This window comes from Loxodonta africana, chromosome 15 (genome assembly GCF_030014295.1).
Source record: "Loxodonta africana isolate mLoxAfr1 chromosome 15, mLoxAfr1.hap2, whole genome shotgun sequence".
Lineage (NCBI taxonomy): Eukaryota > Metazoa > Chordata > Mammalia > Proboscidea > Elephantidae > Loxodonta > Loxodonta africana.
The window spans coordinates 24,952,156-24,976,284 of record NC_087356.1 but is presented as its reverse complement, the minus strand read 5'-3'; the positions used below and the strand labels follow the sequence as shown (position 1 = coordinate 24,976,284).

At 40.2% G+C, this 24,129-nt stretch overlaps 1 protein-coding gene across 1 annotated transcript in view; it reads right to left on the bottom strand.

Moving 5' to 3' along the window:
- The window catches only part of PCYOX1 (prenylcysteine oxidase 1), a 37,916-nt gene that overhangs the window by 4,111 nt on the left and 9,676 nt on the right, over positions 1-24,129 (bottom strand). Inside the window, exons 4-5 of the mRNA XM_003413666.4 lie at positions 1,311-1,522; positions 109-261 (exon numbers count right to left, since the gene is read on the bottom strand). Coding sequence (XP_003413714.1) covers positions 109-261; positions 1,311-1,522 — 365 coding nt within the window. The remainder of the gene's footprint in view (positions 1-108; positions 262-1,310; positions 1,523-24,129) is intronic.

Here is a 24,129-nt window from a genome sequence, read left to right as displayed (position 1 = left end):
TTAAAAGTTTCATCATTTGGAACAGTGAGAGATGGCAGAAGAGAGTTTCTGTCTGAGAAATCATTTTCTGCAGGAGAAATCAGGAACAATAAAAGAGTTCAAGCTTACCTGTCTGCTTGGTCCTTGTTTTCTCCTCTATGTACATTACTGAGCCAGATATAAGATTGCCTTTGGAAGCCTGAAGGAGCCCTGAGCAAACAAGTTTATTGCCACCTCCTACTGCCCAAAGGCCAGATTCGGCACTAGCCAGTGAGACCGCCCCTGTCAGTGGGAGAAAGAAAAATGTGTTTTAATTCTGACTTTGTAAGAGGTCTTCTACCCTCTCTCCCTTCCTAGTTAGGTGAGTTTGCTCCAGGATATCAGGCCAAATATAAGTGGGCCTGTTCAGCATTTTAATGAAAATTAACATCCAATTAGGGCTGGCTACATAACTTAAGGGGCCCAGGGCAAAATGAAAATGCAGGATTCCTTGTTCAATAATTAAGAATTCCAAAACAGGTGACAGCAAGCCATTAAACCAAGCAGGGGGCCCTTCTTAGCACAGGATCCTGTTTGACTACACAGGTAGCACACCCATGAAGCCAGCCCTTCATCCAATATTGAAATAAAACTGCTCTGAGTCACACAAAGGAGTTTAAAATCACTCTGCTACAACAAGAGGTGTTACCACTACCCAAAAACACAGTGACTCTGACTAGACCATCATGTTGACTAAATCATGTATTACCACTCAATGATCTTAAGATGTTGAGTCATCCATGGATCTTTACCCAGAGACAATTTGAGTAAGTTTTACAATATAGTTACATTAACTTTATTTTAGGGCAGCCAAACAGGATACCTCAATAGTATCCTCTAAGTCAACGGTTCTTAACTTTTGGGGGGGTCACAGACTTCCTTGAGAACCTAATGCATGGTTTCTCAACCTTGGTGCTATGGACATTTGCCAGTAGCACCCTCTTATCACAGTGTTTCAACCAAATATGTGTTTTAATTACGACTTTGTAGGAGGCCCTATACCCCATTCTCCCTTCCTAAGTGAGTTCTGTTCCAGGAGTTCTCCAGACATCTCCAGACATTGCCAAATGCCCCGCCCCCACACTCCAGGGTAAGAACCACTGAACTAATGAAAGCTAAGGACCCTCTCCCCATAAAAATACTTATCTACATATATACAATCTTGCCAACAATTTCTGAGGTTTCACAGAGAAAGGTAGCCTTGTCCAATCCATGGCCTAAAGTCAGGAGCTACTCTAGCATCAGGTAAGCCCCTTTGTGAACTAATGTCCCTTAACTGTTCCCTGGCTTACCCACAAAGCTGTTGATGTTCATGCTTTGGCCATAATTAACCCTCATAACAGGAGTGACAATTTCATTGAGGAATTTCTCAGAGAAGCCTGCTTTCTCCAGGGTTTCAAGAAGGGTTCTGTTAAGCATTCCAAGAAAGTCGTCCCCTCCTAGAGCATGCAGTAGCTTCTCTACACTACTGAAGGCATAGTCATGAGATTGGTAGCGGTAGATCCTTCAAAAAAGAAGAGAAATGGCCATCAAACACCAAACAAGATGGAAGGGGAGGGTGAGTGATGAAGGGAAATAGGGTTATAAGAACCAAACTGACTTCCATGTTTCCTTCTGATGAGATTCCACCTGCCATATGAGACACAGCTTAGTTATCACCTTGAATAAAGCCTTTCTCAGGTCTCCCAGGAGCTCTTGGTCCTCTCCCTCCTCCTCTCTTAGAAGTCCACTGTCTTTCGTACGCACACACTGCTGCATTAATATGATCACTGGGAGCCCCTTTAAAGCAGTGGGTGTGTCTTGTTCTCATTCATCTTTGTATCCTCCAGCAGCACTTAAAAAAAACCTGTTGCCATCAAGTTGATTCTGACTCATAGAGGCCCTATAGGACAGAGTAGAACTGCCCCATAGAGTTTCCAAGGAGGGCCGGTAGATTTGAACTGCCGACCTCTCAGCAGCCATAGCACTTAACCACTACACCACCAGGGTTTCCCATCAGCACTTAGACATGTCTAAAACCAAATTTCATCCTTCCACCAGGCCCGATCCTCCCAGCCTACCCTCTATCCCATCTAAAAACCACTGGCTACTCCTAATATCCTCCGTCTCATCCTCATTTCTCCATTCTTCTTCCCCCAACTGTCAGTAGGAAACCTCAACAATCTTCCTAACATCTGTTACTCTGTTCTCATGTCCCTGATCTTAGTCAGGATTAATATTCAAAATAATAAAATGAATAACTGATTAATCTGCTTCTAGTTTCTTTTCCTTTGAAACATGTCTGAATCTCCCCAAAACCCTAAAATACCTCTTTTATATTGTCACTCACTTATTCAAAAAACTTCTTGCTTACTGTCCCAATTAAAGTCCAGATCATTTAGCCTGACTTTTAAAGAATCACGGAATTTGAGCTAAACTCATCAAAGGTAACTCTTCTGCTCTAATTGCATATTAGATAACAAAACAAAGCAGAAAAGGTCAAAGAACCTGTCTCAAAAAACATGTGCCAAATAGAAGGCTCAAGCCTAACATGCCCCCTCTGCCCTCCGCCACACACACACTCAAGCCTGAGTGCACCTGATCCATTCACTGGTCTCTAAATACACACTGCATATTGTCTCCTCACCACTGAGCAAGCTCTTCCCTCCAACTGGACTATTCCTCCCATTCCTAGCCACAGAACACCTACTGTTCCTTACCCAAAAAAAACCAAACCCACTGCCCTCGAGTCCATTCCGACTCATAGCGACCCTATAGGACAGAGGAGAACTGCCCCACAGAGTTTCCATAGAGCGCCTGGCAGATTTGAACTGCCGGCCGTAGCACTTAACCACTATACCACCGGGGTTTCCTCATTCCTTACAGAGAGTATAAGTCCTGCCTCCTCTGGAAAACCTTGCTCAACTTCCCAGTCTACAGTGATATCATCAACTTCAAAAGTTCCATAAAACTTAGCACCCATGCCACTTGTTCAGCACGTAAATACTACTTTGCATTATTTATTTCTTCTAAAATATCATCTGACATTTCTCCAGCACTTTATGGATTTAAAAAATGTCCACGTAAATGTTTCATGCAGTAATTCAATACATAATTCTTCAGGCTGCAGGCAGTACAAAGATGAGAAAGACATGGTTTCTTTCCCTTAAGGAGCGTATAGTTAGTGACAGGTAACAAGACACATGTGCAGGTAAGTATATAAAACAAAGAAAAAAAGTGCCATAAAAAAGGTACGGCTACAGTGTTAACAGTGATCATGGGAGAAGAGTGTTATGTCAAGTTTCTTCTCTTAAACTAATTTATTAGAGAGCAAGAGATAATGCCATATACATTTCAATAGTACCTACTGTCTGACAGCATAGTATACAAAATGTTGAATCAAATTCTGTAAGGAAACTTATTAGATAAAAAAATATCGACCTCAAAATTGAGAACCTAAAATAACTCTTTCCAACCATATCATTTGGCTTACAGACCTGAGGAGACTGGGAGAAGCAGGCAAGAACACTGAATTCCTCAGAAAAACAATACACTGGATATCTCATGAAAGGAAGAGTGATCTATTGCTAATAATGAACATGGCAATAGTATCCAACTAAATAACTTACATATGATGACACCATAAAAAACTTATTTCCCACCTCATCAGGAGGTGCCCACCAACCACAGTCAACCAAGCTTCCTAAGTAAGGGCTTCCTAAAAAGTAAGATGAGACAGTATATACTTTATAAAGACTGAGCATTAAAATAATTTCACAATACTAGTTGCATTAGAATATTACTAAAAAGTCAAATATGTGAGTAACGAGTAGTTTCTGCTATTCAGATTGCTTATATAGCATTTTTAATTTTAAGGTACATTTGTATAACCCTTAACAGTTACCACAGCATTCTATTTATTCATTCATTTATGCATTCAACAAATACAAATATATATGGAACACCTACAGGCAGCCACTGTTCTATCCCCAGGCAATGGGGATACAGAGGTCAACACAACAGGTACAAAAAAAAAAAAAAAACCCTGCACTCGTAGTTTATGTTCTAGTAAGGGGAAAGACGTAATAAAACTGAATGCACGTAAAGAATATAACAGATAAGAGAATGGTAAGTACTGAGGAGGAAAATAAATCAGAGAACAAAGATTGGGTGTGCCTGGCATTGGTAGGGTTGCAATTCTAAATAATGGTACAAAAATAAATAAACTGGTGAGGGAAAACCTCATCTGAGCAAAGACCTGGAGGAGGGGAGAATGCAAGCATGCAGATATCTGAGGGAGTAAATATTTCAAGTGGAGGTAAGAGCAGTGTAAATGCCATACAATAGAAGCATGCCTGGTATGGGGTAAAGAATTTATCTTTACCCGAAGTATTTGGTCTTTGTCCCTGGTGCCTGAGAGATACCCTAAACTTTTGAAATTTCCTGGATAACTGAGGTACTTTTGTTATCTAAGGCCTCTAGACACACCTATGGGTTTGTGCTAAGGAAACTGTGCTGACCAAGCCAGAAAGACCACCATGTGGCCTGGTATCAACAGAACTGGGGGTGGGAAGGATGATTCAATCACTCATGCCTATGCAATGAGACCTCAATAAAGGGTCTAGACACAGAAGCCCCATGGGCTTCCTGGTTGGTGGAAAACACCTGCTCTAGAAGGGTGATACGCCCTCTTTTGGACACAGAAGCTCCACACTGGGAACCCTTCCAGACCTCACCCTATGCATCTCTTCTTTATGCTTATCCTGCTTGGTATCCTTTTATAATAAATCTGTAATCTTAAGTATAGGGCTTTCCATGAGTTAAGCTGTTGGAGCAAATTATCGAAACAAAAGGGAATAGCAGAAGCCAGCAGGTCAGCAGTGAGGGGAGCCTAGGGACTCCTGAACCTGCAGCTAGTATCCTGAGTGAATAGAGGGAACCACTGAATTTGTAACCAGCAGGCCAAAACTGTGTCATGGGGCCTCTCAAATTTTGGCTGGCATCAGAAGGCTTGGGCCTATTTCGCTGTTTGGAGAATTATGTCCTTTAACTTGTGAGCTCTGACTTAGCTCCAGGTGGTTAGAGTCAGAGAAAGAAGTGCTACATGAGCAGCTGGTGTCAGAATTGAACAGAAAAGTGAAAAGTGGGGATTTGTGATATCCTCATACCAAAAACCAAACCCATGGCTGTTGAGTCAATTCCAACTCATAGTAACTCTACAAGACAGAGTAGAACTGCCCCATAGGGTTTCCAAGGCTGTAATCTTTACAGAAGTAGACTGCCACATTTCCTTCCTGCGGAGCAGCTGGTAGGTTCAAACTGAGACAAGGACAGAAGGCTGGAGAGCCTCAAGGCTGGAATAACAGGCCCACCGATCTGGGACTCTATCCTATGGGTAATGTAACAAGACAACCCACACATGCAGCCCGTGAAGCACAAAGTCTTACGTATCTCTCTCCCAACTTGTTTTTCAAGACCCCACTATGAGGGTGGCATCCTATATATCTCTCTCAAGTTGTTCTTCAGGACCCCATTGTGGGGGTGGCATCTTACATATCTCTCTCAAGTTGTTTTTCAGGACCCCACTATGGGGGAGGCATCCTGCATATCTCTCTTGTAAGTTGTTTTTCAGGACCCCTCCACAGGGGGTGGTGTTACAAGACAACCCACATCCTGAACTCTGACACAGGAAGTTCCACATATCTTCCCTATAAGCTGCTTTCCAAAGATAAACAGAATCAGCCGATCCCTGGGGCACGTGCAGTGAGAACGGATGCAACCTTACAGTCTTGTCAAGTGGCCACCGAGACTGCGCAGTGCTGACGTGACATTGTCCAAACTGACTCCACCTTAGATTCCAGATGTGTATACACATTTCTTAACCCCTTTATTTCTCAGAAAGCCCCACCTTTTTCCCCAAAAAGCAATGAATAAAACATGAGATCCTTCCCACCTAAAACCCCTTATAAACTCCAGGGAAAACTCCATTCAGAGACTGGAGGCTATCGTAGGCAGAAGCCCCTCTCCGTCCCTCCCTCCCTCGCGAGCTTTTGTTTTTTTTCTCTGTCACTAATAAACCTTTGTTCATGTGGAACTTCTGAGCCTCTCCTGGTCATTCTTGGTCAGTAGAAGGCAAGAACCTAAACAGGACTTGGTCCCAAGCTGGGAAGCCTTGTCCTGCAACAAAACTAGCAACCTTTAGGTTAGCAGCTGAGAACTTAACCACTGCACCACCAGGGCTCCTTAATATCCTCATAGTTGGTGTCAAAAAAAAGTGGACTTTTTTTTAATCCAAGTACCTGTTGTGTTCAAGGAACAGTGAATCCAATGTACCTGAAGTGAAGAGATCCAGAAGAACAGAGTGAGGAAAAGTAAGGGGGTTCAAAAAATTTCCAGAATGTCAGAGTAAGAACCTATCAAACTGTGCTACTCCATAAAAGCAACAAGAATGCTGGCAAAATATGTCAACATCAATTTTTTCAGAACTTGGGGTATTAATCAAAGGCTTGCAAAAATTGAGAAAAGCTCATTCAAGAAAATGGCTGAATCTCGGTAAGAGCACTGAGAATTGTGGCATTTTAACTTCCCTATTCCCATCCCCCACTCTCAAACGCCAACGTAGCCTTGAAAACTAAAAGCCTTCCAACTACAATAGCTCTGAAAACCAGCAATCCGGCAGCCACTGGAGGGGTCAGAAGAAGTTTGGTGCTCCCCAGCAAATTTTAACTATCTGACCTATATATGGAAGCTCACCGAAAGGCTTGTCTCTACTGGACTTGATTCAGCATTCACTCTACAAACAATCCTGTCCTGAGGGTATCAGTAAAAATCAATCAGCAACACCGGTTAAAAATCACACCTACCTGAGACTGTGATACAAGCTGAGGCTAACAAGAAGGTGACCAAAAAACTTAAAAGAAAAAAATTGTAGGATAAATAGCTCCCACGTATTCCTGGAAACTTAGAAGGCCATGCACATGTGCAGGACTTGGTGTATGCCCGGGAATAACATGAGAAGGCCCTGATTGCTCGTCTTTGGCTGACCTGAGGCTCTGAGCAAGCAGGAAGTAAAGATTCAAGACAGAGTCTTCAACTGCATGCTAGATAGAGCGCCGAAGGCATTGCTCAACACAAGCTCAGAGCCCCTCGGTAAAGGCTGTGAGACTTATTAGTTCAAGGCATTTAAGGAAATCTCTGTCCAATCATTAGCTGACTGCTAAACTAACAAGAGAATTCCGTGGCCATACATAACAAAGAATACAGACTTTACAGAATTAGTCCCAGAAAGTCACTAAACAAAGAAACAGTAAGAACAACAAACCTTGGGATGAAGAGAAAGAATCTGATTTCCAGAGTAGCCAGACTATATTATTTAAAATGTTCACTTTTCAGCAACAGCAAGAACAAAAAAAAAAAATTGAGACACTCCAACAGGAAAGTACTTTAAAAAACCTGTTACAGTGGATTCAATTCCAACTCATGGCAACTTCATGTGTTACAGAGTAGAACTAAGCTCCATAGTATTTTCTTGGCTGTAATCTTTACAGAAGATCTCCAGGCCTTTTTTCTGCAATGTCACTGAGTGGGTTCAAACCACCAAACTTTCGGTTAGCAGCCAAGTACAAACCGTTTGCACCAACCAGGGACTTTTACATAAGTAAAAAAGCAGTAAATAGACAGCCTAGACATTGGAATTACTAGACAAAGACTTTAAATACACTTGCATGCTGAAGAGGACTTGAAGCACTTACTGATGAAGACCAAAGACTACAGCCTTCAGAATGGATTACACCTCAACATGAAGTAAACAAAAATTCCCAAAACTGGACCAATAAGCAACATCATGATAATCAGAGAAAATACTGTAGTTGTTATGGATTCTTCATTTTTTTTTTTGGATCCACAGTCAATGCCTATAGAAGCAGCAGTCCAGAAATCAAATGATGTATTGCATTGAGCAAATCTGCTACAAAAGGCCTCTTTAAAGTGTTGAAAAGATATCACTTTGAGGACTAAGGTGTGCGTGACCCAAGTCACAATATTTTCAATTGCCCTGTATCCATGTGAAAGCTGGACAATGAATAAGGAAGACTGAAGAAGAATTGATGCCTCTGAATAATGGTGTTGGGGAAGAATACTGAATATGCCATGGACTTCCAGAAGAAAGAATAAGTCTGTCTTGGAAGAAATACAGCTAGAGTACTCTTGGAAGTGAGGATGGCAAGACTTCGTCTCACATAGTTTGGACCTGTTATCAGGAGGGACCAGTCCCTGGAGAAAGACGTCATGGTTGGTGAGGTAGAGGGTCATTGAAAAACAGTAAAATCCTCGACAACATGGGCTGACACAGTGACTACAACAATGGGCTCAAACAGCAATGACTGTGAGGATAGCCCAGGACCAGGCAGTGTTTCATTCTTTTGTACACAGGGTCAATATGAGTTGGAACTGACTCAATGGTACCTAACAATAACAACAACATTATAAATATGTTCAAAGAACTAAGGAAAACCATAATTGAAGAACTAAAGCAAGTATGACAACAATGTCTCACCAAATAGAGCATATCAACAAAAGGATAGAACTTATAAAAAAAAAAAAAAAAGAACCAAAAAGAAATTTTTAAGTCAAAAAGTACAATAACTGAAATTAAAAAATTCACTAAGAATTCAAAATTCACTGCTCAACAGCATATTTGAACTGGCAGAAGAATCAGCATAACTTAAAGATAGGTCAGTTGAGATTATCCAGAGTGAGGAACAGAAAGAAAAAACGAGTGAAGAAAAATGAATAGAGCCTCAGTGACCTGTGAGACACCAAGAATCATACCAACATATATAATAAAAGTTCCAGAAGAGAAAAAGGACAGAAAAAATATTTGAAGAAATAATGACTGAAAACTTTCCAAATTTGATGAAAAACATTAATCTGCACATCCAAGAAGCTCAATGAACTCCAAGTCAGACCACACCTAGATATTTCATAGTCACACTGTGGAAAGTCAAAGACAGAATCTTCAAAATAGCAAGAAATAAGCAAACCATCCCATATTAGGGACCGTCAATAAGATTAACAGGTAACTTCTTATCAGAAATCATAGAGGTCAGAAACACTGGAATGACATTTAAAGAGCTGAAAGAAAAGGCTGTCAACTAAGTTCTATATCCAGCAAACCTATCCTTCAAAAACAAACAGAAACTAAGACACTCTCAGATATACAAAAATTGAGAGAATTCATCACTAGCAGATCTGCCCTATAAGAAATACTAAATGGAGTCCTCAGGCTGATACCGAAGAACACAGGCAGTAACTCGAATCCACATGAAGAAATAAAGAGCACCAGGAAAGGTAATTATAAAGGTGAACATAAAAAAAAAAAAAAAAAAACCATAAAAGATAGTATAAATGTATAATTGCTTGTAACCCTTTTCTCATCCTACCTGACTAAAAAGACAACTCCATAAAACAATAATTATAAAACTGTGTTAATGGGCTTATAAGGAGCACTGGTAGCACAACGGTTAAGTGCTCAGGTGCTAACTTAAACATCTGCAATTCAAACCCACCGGCAACTCCACCGGAGAAAAGACATAAAAATTATAGTCTAAGAAATCCTATGAGGCAGTTCTACTCTGTCCTATAGGGTCGCTATGAGTTGGAACCAACTTGATGGCACACAACTACAACAACAATGAGCTTTTAATGCATAAGGATGTAATTTGTATGATACTACTAAAAGGAGGGTTAATAAAGTGTTATCTAAGCAAAGTTTTTGTATACTATTGAAACTAAACTGTTATTAACTTGTTTTAAGTTAAAACAATTGTTTCAGCTTAAAAAAAATTGTTTTAAGTTAAGATGGTAATTGTAATCTCCAAGAAAACTACTAAGAAATTAAGTCAAAATATATATATAGTATAAGAAACAATGAGGGAATTAAAATGATAAAAAAAAAAAACTCTTTAAAAAAGAAGGCATCAATAGAAGAATAAAGAACAAAAGACACATAGAAAACTAGTATCAAAATAACAGATGTAAATACTCCTTTATCAGTAATTGAATTAAATGTAAAGGGACTAAACACTCCAATCATAAGCAGGACTGGCAAAATGGATAAAAAAGCATGATCCAACTGTATGCTGTCTACAAGAGACACACTTTAGACTCAAAGGTATAAATAGGCTGAAATAAAAAGGATGGAGAAAAGTATGTCACGAAAGAGTAACCAAAAAAAGAACTGGAGTACTATAATATCACATGAAATAGATTTTGAAAAAAAATTACTACTAGAAACAAAAAGGATGTTTTATAATGATAAAAGCATTAATTCATCAGGAAGACACAACAATTAAAACATACATGCACCTAACACCAACACAGCTCCAAAATGTATGAAACAACAACTGACAGAATTGAAATGGAAATAGACAATTTGCCCCATTTTCAGTAATGGATAAAACAAGTAGGCAGAAGATAACAAGGAATCTTGTAAGGAATGGGGGAATCTAGGTCCTGTAGTGCCTTCTAAGTCATGGTACAGACTCTGGCTTTTACTCTGTGTAAAACAGAGAGGCACTGAAAGTCTCTGAACAGAGAATGATGTAATGAGCTTTAGATTTTAAAAGAACCACTCTGGCTACTATGATGAAAACAGATTGTAATGATACAAGAAGTGGTAAAATTCTGGATATATATTAAAGATGGAGCTGATAGAAATCAAGATACACTGAATTTGACAAATGAGAGAAAGAAAAGAATTAAAAAAAATGATTCAAAATGTTGGGTATGAATAACTAGAAGGAAGAAAGGTTGTTATCTATAAAGCCTTTCACTGTGAGTTCTATCAGTCTCAAATCAAGGAGTGTTAGGGATCAAACATGTCCCCAGAAACATACCAAGTACTAGAGAGAAGAATGACCTTTAATCTTTAGGAGCCAAGACATCTCAACAGGAAGCTATCAATGGACCAGAGAATTCAACTAACATGTGAGTGAATTATCTACTAATTCTAGTTACTGTACACACCATAGAACAACACAAGTGTATGGTGTCTACCACATAATTAAAAAAAAAAAAAGAGTGAATGGTGGCTGGGGTATTATTGTCTGTTGCTCTTGGTTAGGTACTGTCAAGTCTATTCCAACTCATAGCAACCCCCATGCACAAAAAAACAAAACACTGCCCAATCCTGCACCATTCTCACAATCGTTGCTATGTTGGAACCCATCGTTGCAAACACTGTGTCAATCCAACTTGTTGAGGGTCTTCCTCTTTTTCACTAACCCTCTATTTTACCAAGAATGATGTCCTTATCCAGGGACTGGTCCCTCCTGTCCAAGTAAGTGAGATGAAGTATCACTATCCTCACTTCTAAGGAGCATTCTGACTGTACTTCTTCTAATACAGATTTATTTGTCCTTCTGTCAGTCCATGGTATGTTCAATATTCTTCACCAACACAATTCAAAGGCATCAATTCTTCGGTCTTCCTTATTCATTGTTCCGCTTTTGCATGCATATGAGGTGATTGAAAATACCATGGCTTGGGTCAGATGCACTTTAGTCCGCAACGTGACACTTTTGTTTTTTAACAGTTTAAAGAGGTCTTTTGGAGCAGATTTGCCCAATATGATACATTGTTTGAATTTATGACTGCAGCTTCCTTAGGCATTGATTGTGGAACCAAGTAAAATGAAATCCTTGACAACTAAAACATTTTCTCTGTTTATCATGATGTTGCTCATTGGTCCAGTTGTGAAGATTTTTCTTTTCTTTATGGGTTTTTTTTCTTCGTTTGATTCCTGTGTATTTCATCTGATGAGGTCCACATGTACAGCTGCCGTTCAGACTGAAGGCTACAGTCTTTGATCTTCATCAGTAGGTGCTTCAAGGCCTCTTCACTTTCAGGAAGCAAGGTTGTGTCATCTGCATATCACAAGTTATTAATGAGTCTTCCTCTGATCCTGATGCCATATTCTTCTTCATATCGTCTAGCTTCTCAGATTATTTGCTCTGCATACAGACTAAGTATAGTGAAAGGATACAACCTTGAACCACAACCTTCCTGATTTTAAACCATGCAGTAACCCCTCATTCTGTTCAAACGACTGCCTTTTGGTCTATGTACAGGTTCCACATGAGCACAATTAAGTGTCCTGGAATTCCCATTCTTCCCAAGGTTATCCATAATTTGTTATGATCCACACAGTCGAATGCCGTTACATGGTCAATAAAACACAGGTAAACTTCTTTCTGGTATTCTCTGCTTTCAGCCAAGATCCATCTAATATTAGCAATGATATTCCTCATTCCATGTCCTCTTCTGAATCCAGTTGAATTTCCAGCAGTTCCCTGTCAATGTACTACTGCAACCATTTTTTAATTATCTTCAGCAGAATTTTACTAGTGTGTGATATTAATGATATTGCTTGATAATTTCCACCACATTCTGTTGGATCACCTTTCTTTGGAATGGGCACAAATATGGATCTCTTCCAGTAGCTGGCCAGGAAGCTGTCTTCCAAATTTCATAGCATAAATGAGTCAACACTACCAGCATTGAATTCATTTCCTAAGACATCTCAATTGGTATTCTGTCAATTCCTGGAGCCTTGCTTTTCACAAGTGACTTCAGTGCAGCTTGGACTTCTTCCTTCATTACCATCATTTCTTCATCATATGCTACCTCCTGAAATGGTTGAATGTCGACCAATTCTTTTTGGTACAGTGGCTCTATGTATTCCTTACACCTTCTTTTGATGCTTCCTGTATCATTCAATACATTGCCCATAGAATCCTTCAACATTGCAACTTGCAACTTGATACTTGAATTTTTTCTTCAGTTCTTTCAGCTTGAGAAATGCCACACATATTCCTCCTTTTTGCTTTTCTGACTCCAGGTCTTTGCACATTTCTTTATAATACTTTAGTTTGTCTTCCTGAGCCGCCCATTAAAATCTTCTGTTCAGCTCTTTTATTTCATCATCTTTTCTATTCACTTTAGCTATTCTATGCTCAAGAGCAAGTTTCAGAGTCTCTCCTCATATCCATTTTGGGCTTTTTCTTTTCTGCCTTTTCAATGAACTTTCATTTTCTTCATGTATGATGTCCTCTCACAACTCATCTGGTCTTTAGTCATTAGTGTTCAATGAGTCAAACCTATTCTTGAGATGGTCTCTAAAGTCAGGTGGGATATGCTCAAGGTCATACTTCAGCTCTCGTGCACTTGTTTTAATTTTCCTCAGCTTCAGCCTGAACTTGCGTATGAGAAATTGATGGCCTGTTGCACAGTCAGCCCCTGGCCTTGTTCTGACTGGTAATATTGAGATTCTCCATCAACTCTTTCCACAAATGTAGTTGATTTGATTCCTGTATATTCCACCTGGGAATGTCCACATATATAGTCACCGTTTATGTTGTTGAGAAAAGATATTTACAGTGAATAAGTCCTGGTCTTACAAAATTCTATCATGCAGGGAGGCGGAGCCAAGATGGCGGAACAGACAGACACTTCCGGTGTGCCCTATTTACAACAAAGACATGAAAAAACAAGTGAAACGAGTATATTTGTGGCAAGCTGGGAGCCCTGAGCTTCAAAGACAAGCTTAGAAAACAAACTGAGGGGCGGGGGAGAAAGAGACCATTCAGAAGCGGAGAGGAGTTACCGGACCTGCATCATGGGGAGCCCTCAGGCACCATTCCCGGAGCTGCGGCGCTAGGCTGCTACTAGCATTCAGCCACAGTTCCCTCACGAGGAAGCAGCCAGCCACACAGCCTACTCACACTTCTGAAACCTGAGAAGAACGGCGCTCTTGGCAAAAGCTAAGTACTCAAGTGTATTTTACCGCGCCCCCCCGCCCCCCCCCCCCACAAGCCAGCTTCAGTGGCTGAATTCCCTGGGCCTGAGAAAGGCCCTGTTGAGCAACTAGGGCCATCCTCCCGGCCTTAGGGAAGGAAAAAATTTGTAACTGGGGGAAAAGATAATTTGCTAGCTCCACTAACTGGGGGAGCTAAGGACAGAAGCAGCTCCTGTCCAGGCATAAACCATCCGTGGACTTTGAGTACCTCTCCCTTCTGAATGGACCTGTGTGGGCCTATTTCGGGAGAACAGGCCCTTGTTGGCAAACTCCAACCATTTCAGCTGTGCGGTGGAGAGGTGCGTGTTTGATGTTTGACATTGCTTTGCCTATTAAGCAAGGTTCTCACCTACCCACATCAGGGACCTAAGGACCAGTAGCTCCACTCAGGTCACCCAGCCACCCGCAACAGGGGTCCAAAGATAACTGGTACCTCCCAGTCCTTACAACCAAAAACTTTGGGTGCCCATGGTCCGTCTGCAGAACCCACCCACCTACCTGCACGCTCTAGGGAACAGGGACGTGCTTCCCTCAGAGACACTCAGGGGTCAGTTCTCAGACCTCTGCCTTGTTCAGAGCATGACCCCCTGCTGCAATGAGATACCGGTCAATCAGATACCGGTATATACACCAATCACCCCTGCCCCTCTAAGACTGTAGGACAGAACCTGTACCACACACTTGATGATCACCTACCTGGAAACCTGAGCTGAATTCATACGAGAAAACTGAATAGACTCCTGGATGGATATACCTGATAACAGCTCTAGCCATCTGGGGACAGGACGTCAGAGCGCCAAAGGCGAAAATAATCAAGCTAGCTCACTCAAGCAACCCATAGGGGTATACCAAAACAAAACAAATCAAGAAGCTACGACATAGTAAGCAAGCATAAACTAATACAATAACTTATAGATGGCTCAGAAACAACAGTCAATATTAAGTCACATAAAGAAACAGACCATGACCACCTCAACAGGCTCTCAAAACAAAGAATCCAGGGATCTTCTAGATGAAAGTGCATTCCTGGAATTACCAGATGAAGAATACAAAAGTTTAATATACAGAACCCTTCAAGACATCAGGAAGGAAATGAGACAATACACAGAAAAAGCCAAGGAACACACAGATAAAGCAATTGAAAAAATTAGAAAGATTATTCAGGAACATAATGAAAAGTTTAATAAGATGGAAAAATCCATAGACAGACAGCAATCAGAAATTCAGGAGATTAACAATAAAATTACAGAAGTAGACAACTCAATAGAAAGTTAGAGGAGCAGAATTGAGCAAGTAGAAGCTAGAATTTCTGAACTCGAAGATAAATCACTTGGCACTAATATATTTGAAGAAAACTCAGATAAAAGAATTTTAAAAAATGAAGAAACCTTAAGAATCATGTGGGACTCTACCAAGAGAAATAACTACGAATGATTGGGGTACCAGAACAGGGAGGGATAACAGAAAATACAGAGAAAATTGTTGAAGATTTGTTGGCAGGAAACTTCCCTGATATCGTGAAAGATGAGAAGATACCTATCCAAGACACTCATCGAACTCCACATAAGGTAGATCTTAAAAGTCACCAAGACATATTACAGTCAAACTTGCCAAAACCAAAGATAAAGAATTATAAGAGCAGCAAGGGATAAACGAAAAGTCACCTACAAAGGAGAAAAAAAAAGAATAAGCTCGGACTACTCAGAAGAAACCATGCAGGCAAGAAGGCAATGGGATGATCTATTTAAAAAATTGAAGGAAAAAAATTGCCTGCCAAGAATCATATATCCATCAAAACTGTCTCTTAAATATGAAGCTGTAATTAAGACTTTTCCAGATAAACATAAGTTTAGGGAATTTGTAAAAACGAAACCAAAACTAAAAAAAATACTAAAAGGAGTTCTCTGGTTAGAAAATCAATAATATCAGGTATCGACCCAAGACTAGAACACTGGGCAGAGCAACCAGAAGTCAACCCAGACAGGGAAATCCAAAAAAACAAAGCAAGAATATTAAAAAAAAAAAGCTCAAAAAAGGGTAACAGCAATATTATCATATAAAAGAAGACAACATTAAAATAATAAAGAGGGACTAAGAAATGTAACCCTACACCTTCCATAAGGAGAGGAAGATACGGTGATACAAAGAAATAAAAGTTAGGTTTAAATTTAGAAAAATAGGAGTAAATAATAACATAACCACAAAGGAGACAAACTATCCTACTCATGAAAATAAAATACAAGAAAAAAATAGAGACTCAGCAGAAAAAAAATCAACAACAACAAATATGAGGCAAGGACAACACATAAAGATAATCTACTCAGCACATAAAATTAAGTGGGAAAACGAAACTGTCAACAACACACACAAAAAAGACATCCAAATGATAGCATTAATTCATACCTATAAAAAAATTTTTTTTTTTTTTATCCATAATTACCCTGAATGTAAATGGACTAAATGCATCAATAAAGAGAGAGTGGCAGAATGGATCAAAAAACAAGATCCGTCTATATACTGCCTACAAGAGACACACCCTAGACTTAGAGACACAAACAAACAAAAACTCAAAGGATGGAAAAAAATATAAAAAGCAAACAACAATCAAAAAAGAGCAGGAGTGGCAATATTAATTTGTAACAAAATAGACTTTCAAGTTAAATCCATCAGAAAGGATAAGGAAGGACACTATATAATGACTAAAGGGACAATACACCAAGAAGATATAACCATATTAAATACTTATGCACCCAATGACAGGGCTGCAAGATACGTAAAACAAACTCTATCAGCATCGAAAAGTGAAACAGACAGCTCCACAATAATAGTAGGAGACTTCAACATACCACTTTCGGTGAAGGGCAGGACATGCAGAAAGAAGCTCAATAAAGACACCAAAGATCTAAATGCCCCAATCAACCAACTTGAGCTCACAGACATATACAAAACAGTCCACCCAACAGCAACCAAATATACTTTCTTTTCTAGTGCACATGGAACATTCTCTAGAATAGACCACATATTCGGTCAAAAAGCATGCCTTAGCAGAATTCAAAACATTGAAATTTTACAAAGCATCTTCTCTGACCATAAGGCCATAAAAGTGGAAATCAATAATGGGAAAAGAAATCAAACACTTGGAAACTGAACAATACCCTGCTCAAAAAAGACTGGATTATAGAAGACATTAAGGATGGAATAAAGAAATTCAGAGAATCCAATGAGAATGAAAACACTTCCTATCAGAACCTTTGGGACACAGCAAAAGCGGTGCTCAGAGGCCAATTTATATCAATAAATGCACACATTCAAAAAGAAGAAAGGGCCAAAATCAAAGAATTATCCCTACAACTTGAACAAATAGAAAGAGAACAACAAAAGAAACCCACAGGCACCAGAAGAAAACAAATAATAAAAATTAGAGCTGAACTAAATGAAATAGAAAACAGGAAAACAATTTAAAGAATTAACAAGACCAAAAGCTGGTTTTTTGGAAAAATTGATAAACCACTGTCCAAACTGACAAAAGAAAAACAGAAGAGGAAGCAAATAACTCAAATAAGAAATAAGATGGGCGATATTACAACAGACCCAACTGAAATTAAAATAATCATATTAGATTACTATGAAAAATTGTACTCTTGAAAACCTAGAAGAAATGGATGAATTCCTAGAAACCCACTACCTACCTAAACTAACACAAACAGAGGTAGGACAACTAAATACACCCATAACAGAAGAAGAGATTGAAAAGGTAATCAAAAAACTCCCAACAAAAAAAAGCCCTGGTCCGGGTGGCTTCACTGTAGAGTTCTACCAAACTTTCAGAGAAGAGTTAACACCACTACTACTAAAGGTATTTCGGATCATAGAAAAGGACGGAATACTACCTAACTCATTCTATGAAGCCAGAATATCCCTGATACCAAAACCAGGTAAAGACATCACAAGAAAAGAAATATAGACCTATATCCCTCATGAATGTAGATGCAAAAATCCTCAACAAAATTCTAGCCAATAGAATTCAACAACATATCAAAAAAATAATTCACCATGACCAAGTGGGATTCATACCAGGTATGCAGGGATGGTTCAACATTAGAAAAACAATGAGTGTAATCCACCACGTAAATAAAACAAAAGACAAGAATCACATGATTTTATCAATTGATACAGAAAAGGCATTTGACAAAGTTCAACATGCATTCCTGATAAAAACTCTCAGCAAAATAGGAATAGAAGGAAAATTTCTCAACGTAATAAAGGGCATTTATACAAAGCCAACAGCCAACATCACCCTAAATGCAGAGAGCCTGAAAGCATTCCCATTGAGATTGGGAACCAGACAAGAATGCCCTTTAACACTGCTCTTATTCGACATTATGTTGGAGGTCCTAGCCAGAGCAATTAGGCTAGATAAAGAAATAAACGGCATCCAGATTGGCAAGGAAGAAGTAAAAGTATCTCTATTTGCAGATGACGTGATCTCATACACAGAAAACCCTAAGGAATCCTCAAGAAAATTACTGAAACTAATAGAAGAGTTCAGCAGAGTATCGGGATACAAGATAAACATACAAAAATCAGTTGGACTCCTCTACACCAACAAAAAGAACATCGAAAAGGAAATCACCAAATCAATGCCATTTACAGTAGCCCCCAAGAAGATAAAATACTTAGGAATAAATCTTACCAGAGATGTAAAAGACTTATACAAGGAAAACTACAGTATACTTCTGCAAGAAACCAAAAGAGACTTACATAAGTGGAAAAACATACCTTGCTCATGGACAGGAAGACTTAACCTTATAAAAATGTCTATTCTACCAAAAGCGATCTATACATTTAATGCAATTCCGATCCAAATCCCAACAATATTCTCTAATGAGATGGAGAAACAAATCACCAACTTCATATGGAAGGAAAAGAGGCCCCAGAGAAATAAGGCATTACTGAAAAAGAAGAACAAAGTGGGAGGCCTTGCTTTACTTAATTTTAAAACCTATTATACCACCACAGTAGTCAAAACAGCCTGGTACTGGTACAACAACAGATACATGGACCCATGGAACAGAATTGAGAATCCAATAAATCCATCTACATATGAGCAGTTGATATTTGACAAAGGCCCCAAAATAGTTAACTGGGGAAAAGACAGTTTTTTTAACAAATGGTGCTGCCATAACTGGATATCCATCTACAAAAATATGAAACAAGACCCATACCTCACTAGTAAAACGACTACCTAAAAAAAGACTACCTACAGACTGGGAAAAAGTTTTTAACTATGACATTTCGATCAGCGCCTGATCTCTAAAATCTACATGATACTGCAAAAACTGAACTGCAAAAAGACAAATAACCCAATTTAAAAAATGGGCAAAAGATAGGAACAGACACCCCACTAAAGAAGACATTCAGGTAGCTAACAGGTACATGAGGAAATGTTCACGAACATTAGCGATTAGAGAAATGTAGATCAAAACTACAACAAGATTTCATCTCACACCAACAAGGCTGGCATTAATCCAAAAAACACAAAATAATAAACGTTGGAGAGGCTGTGGAGAGATTGGAACACATATACACTGCTGGTGGGAATGTAAAATGGTACAACCATTGTGGAAATCAATTTGGCGCTTCCTCAAAAATCTAGAAATAGAACTACCATAAGATCTAGCAATCCCACTCCTTGGAATATATCCTAGAGAAATAAGAGAGAGCCTTTACACAAGGAGATATATGCACACCCATGTTTATTGCAGCACTGTTTACAATAGCAAAAAGATGGAAGCAACCAAGGTGCTCATCAGCGGATGAATGGATAAATAAATTATGGTATATTCACACAATGGAATACTACATGTTGATAAAGAACAGTGAGGAATCTGTGAAACATTTCATAACATGGAGGAACCCAGAAGGCATTATGCTGAGTGAAATTAGTCAGCTGCAAAAGGACAAATATTATATAAGACCAATATTATAAGAACTTGAGAAATAGTTTAAACTGAGAAGAAAACATTCTTTTGTGGTTAAGAAAGCGGGGAGAGAGGGAGGGTAGGAGAGGGGCATTCACTAATTAGATAGTATATAAGAACTACTTTAGGTGAAGGGAAAGACAACACACAATACAGGGGAGGTCAGCACAATTGGACTAAACCAAAAGCAAAGAAGTTTCCTGAATAAACTGAATGCTTCGAAGGCCAGCGTAGCAGGGGCAGGGGTTTGGGAACCATGGTTTCAAGGGACATCTAAGTCAACTGGCATAATAAAATCTATTAAGAAAACATTCTGCACTCCACTTTGAAGAGTGGCATCTGGGGTCTTAAACACTAGCAAGCAGCCATCTAAGATGCATCAATTGGTCTCAACCCACCTGGATCAAAGGAGAATGAAGAACACCAAGGACACAAGGCAATCATGAGCCCAAGAGACAGAAAGGGCTACATGAACCAGAGACTACATCAGCCTGAGACCAGAACTAGATGGTGCCCGGCTACAACCGATGACTGCCCTGACAGGGAACACAACAGAGAACCCCTGAGGGAGCAGGAAAGCAGTGGGATGCAGACCCCAAATTCTCATAAAAAGACCAGACTTAATGGTCTGACTGAGACTGGAAGGACCCCGGTGGTCATGGCCCCCAGACCTTCTGTTGGCCCAGGACAGGAACCATTCCTGAAGCCAACTCTTCAGACGGGGATTGGACCAGACAATGGATTGGACAAGGATGCTGATGAGGAGTGAGCTTCTTGGACCAGGTGGACACTTGAGACTATGTTGGCATCTCCTGCCTGGAGGGGAGATAAAAAGGTAGAGGGGGTTAGAAGTTGGCGAAATGGACACGAAAATAGAGAGTGGAGGGAGAAAGCAGGTTATCTCATTGGGGGGCAGTAATTGGGAGTATGTAGCAAGGTGTGTATAAGTTTTTGTGTGGGAGACTGACTTGATTTGTAAACTTTCACTTAAACACAATAAAAATTATAAAAATGAAAATAAGAAAAAAACTCTGTCATGCAATCTCTGGCATCATTTCTATCAGCAAGGCCATATTTTCCAACTACTAATTCTTCTTCTTTCTTTCCAACTTTTGCATCCCAATTACTGGTAATTATCAATGTATTTTTGGGGTATGATGGATGGCTTTTATATGGCCTTTCTCACCATGGTCTTGTAACTCCCCCCAAATGACTGGGTGAGGTTATGCAATTTAAGTGCTTGTGGCCCTCCAAGGGTACTAGATAGCTTATTAATAATAATAATGCAAATAACGCGCGGGGAAGCCTGCAGCAGTGGGACCATGCCAATAAGAGGTATGGAACCCTAACAAAGGATTGGTCAGTTTTGCCATCCTGCTAGGCTTATAAGAGAGCCAATCGCAAAGCAGAGAGGGGCCCTGACTACCGCCATGTTGAGATGGGAGCGAAGGACATCTTTTGGAGCTGGGATCCCTGCATGAAGACCTCCTAGACCCAGGAGACAGAGAACTATAACACCAGAGACAGCACAAGATGGTGAGAAGCAGCAGCAAGCCCAACAGAGAACTGGAAGCAGTAGAACCAGAGGACCGGCGCAAGACGGTGCAGTGAGTTTCCTGGGCCATGGAGCGAGGTGGCTACAGTGGGTAGGCCAACCCATGGAGCGCATGGAGCGAGAGAGCTGAGAGCCTTCCGGAAGGAGGCTTTCTGGCAGAGTGGGATGCCTTTGAGCACTTGTCAGAGTGGGCCAGAGCTAGGCTTGCTGTCCCATGGAGCAAGAGAGCTGAGCACCTTTGGGCCTAGGCTTACTGGCAGAATGACTCCCCCAAGCACTGATTGGCAAAGCTAAAGAGATTTGTAACAGTTGCCAGAGTAGGGCAGAGGCTAGGCAGAAAGAGAGACTTGCCTGCAGGCATGGCTGAGAAGAGGCTGTCCAGATCAAGGAACTGTACCCTGTATTGTTTCTGATCCTGAATTGTAAACTGCTAAACAGCCCTGGTGCTACAGTAGTTAAGAGCTTGGCTGCTAACCAAAAGCTTGGCGGTTGGAATCCACCTTGGAAACCCTATAGAGAAATTCTATTTTGCCCTACAGGGTCACTATGAGTTGGAAACCCTGGTGACGTAGTGTTTAAGTGCTACGGCTGCTAACCAAAAGGTCAGCAGTTCGAATCCATCAGGTGCTCCTTGGAAACTCTATGGGGCAGCTCTACTCTGTCCTATAGGGTTGCTATGAGTTGGAATCGACCGATGGCAATGAGTTTGTTTTTTTTTAGTTTTTGAGTCAGAATCAATTTGATGGCTACGGGTTTGGTTTTGTTTTCTGGTTACTTCCCTAATAAACTCCATAATCGTGAGTACAGTCCGTGAGTTCCACGTGGCCATTGCAAAGAATTATCAAACCCAATAGAGAAGTAGAAAGTGACCTAGGATAGACGGCTGGTATCAGAACTGCTAAAAAGATTGCAGGAAGCATTTCTGACCTCTGCCTCATAGGAATCAGCCTTGGGCTCTGGATGCTGATAATGACTCTCTCTCCTCGTGAAGTTAGAGAAGGAGGTCTGACGCTACCGCCACATCATTCTTACAATCTCGATCGCATGTTTGATCCATTTCAGACTGCAGAAGTTGATGAAAAATCTTCAGTTTCTTTATCTTTCGCATTAGTGGTTGGTATGCAAATTTGAATAATAGTTCTATTAAATAGTCTTCCTTGTAGACATATGGATATTATCCCATCACTCACGGTGTTGTATTTCAAGATTGATCCTGAAATGTTCTATTTGATAATGGATATAATGCCTTTCCCCTTCAATTTGTCATTTCCATTATAGTAGACCACATGATTGTCTGATTCAAAATGGCCAATACCACTCTATTTCAGCTCACTTAATGCCTAGGACATTGATCTTCAGGTGTTTCATTTCATTTTGGATGATTTCCAATTCTCCTTGATTTGTATTTTGTACATTCCACATGCCAATTACTAATGGATGTTTGCATTTCACATTTTGAGTCATGCCACATCAGCAAACGAAGGCCTCTCAAGCTTTACTCCATCCATGTCATGAAAGTCAGCTCTATCTGAGGAGGCAATTCTTCCCCCACAGTATTTGCAGTGCCTTCCAACCTGAGGGGCTCATCTTCTGGCACTGTAACAGACAATGTTTCGCTGCTATCTATACAGTTTTCACTGGCCAATTTTTTCAGAAGTAGATCACCAGGACCTTCTTCCCAGCCTGTCTTAGTAGAGAAGCTCCACTGAATCTGTCCACCATGGATGACCCTGCTGATATTTGAAATACCGGTGGCAGAGCTTCCAGCATCACAGCAGCACACAAACCATCGCAGTGCAATAAACTGACAGATAAGTGATGGGCTGGAGTATTAGAGAAAGGCTTTGTTGAAAGAGATGAGATGAGAGCTTGGCCCTTAGAGTCAAGAACGGCATCCGACCAGAAGAGCTGCATAAATAAATGCTTAGAATAATCTTTAAACCAAAAATATTCCCTGAAGTCTTCTTTAAACCAAACAATAGTTTAGCTTCCAAAAGACCAAACCCATTGCCATCAAGTCGATTCCGACTCATAGCGACCCTACAGGACAGAGTAGAACTGCCCCATGGGGTTTCCAAGGAGTGCCTGGTGGATTCGAACTGTTGACCTTTTGGTTAGCAGCTGTAGCTCTTAACCACTATGCCACCAGGGTTTATAGTTTAGCTTGGTTAGAAAGAATGTTTGCCTTGAGCATTTTATTCTTTTAACTATATTGGATCAAACTGACAACTCAGAAAGATTAGACAGGAAACTAAGGGGGCTGTAGATTTATGTTAATGGGGGAGGAACAACTCAGAAAAGGAGGGTGAGAATGGCTGCACAACTTGAAGAATGTAATCAGTGTCACTGAATTGCACATGTAATAATTGTTGAATTGGTATATGTTCCACCGTATATGTTCTCAACAATAGTAACATCAGAAAAACAAAGTCTCAAAACTAGAGATTAACTTGGTAAGTGTGGATATCAGGGGCTGCTGACTTTCCACTCAAGTACCTCCAACAGCAGAGAAGAATGAATGCATTCTTCATGGGGCTGGTGTGTTGTCTACCACAACCTTGAGCCCTCTTTCATGTCTCTGTGGCTTACTACTGTCATGTGGGCCTTCTGCTCACACTGTGTATACTATGAAATGGAGGCCAAAATGCCTCCCCAAAGCTGGTCAGCAAGTCCCCTAAAAGCTTCTGCAGAAAATCACACAGTTAATTTCAAGGGAACCAAAGAGGACCTGTTATATGTGT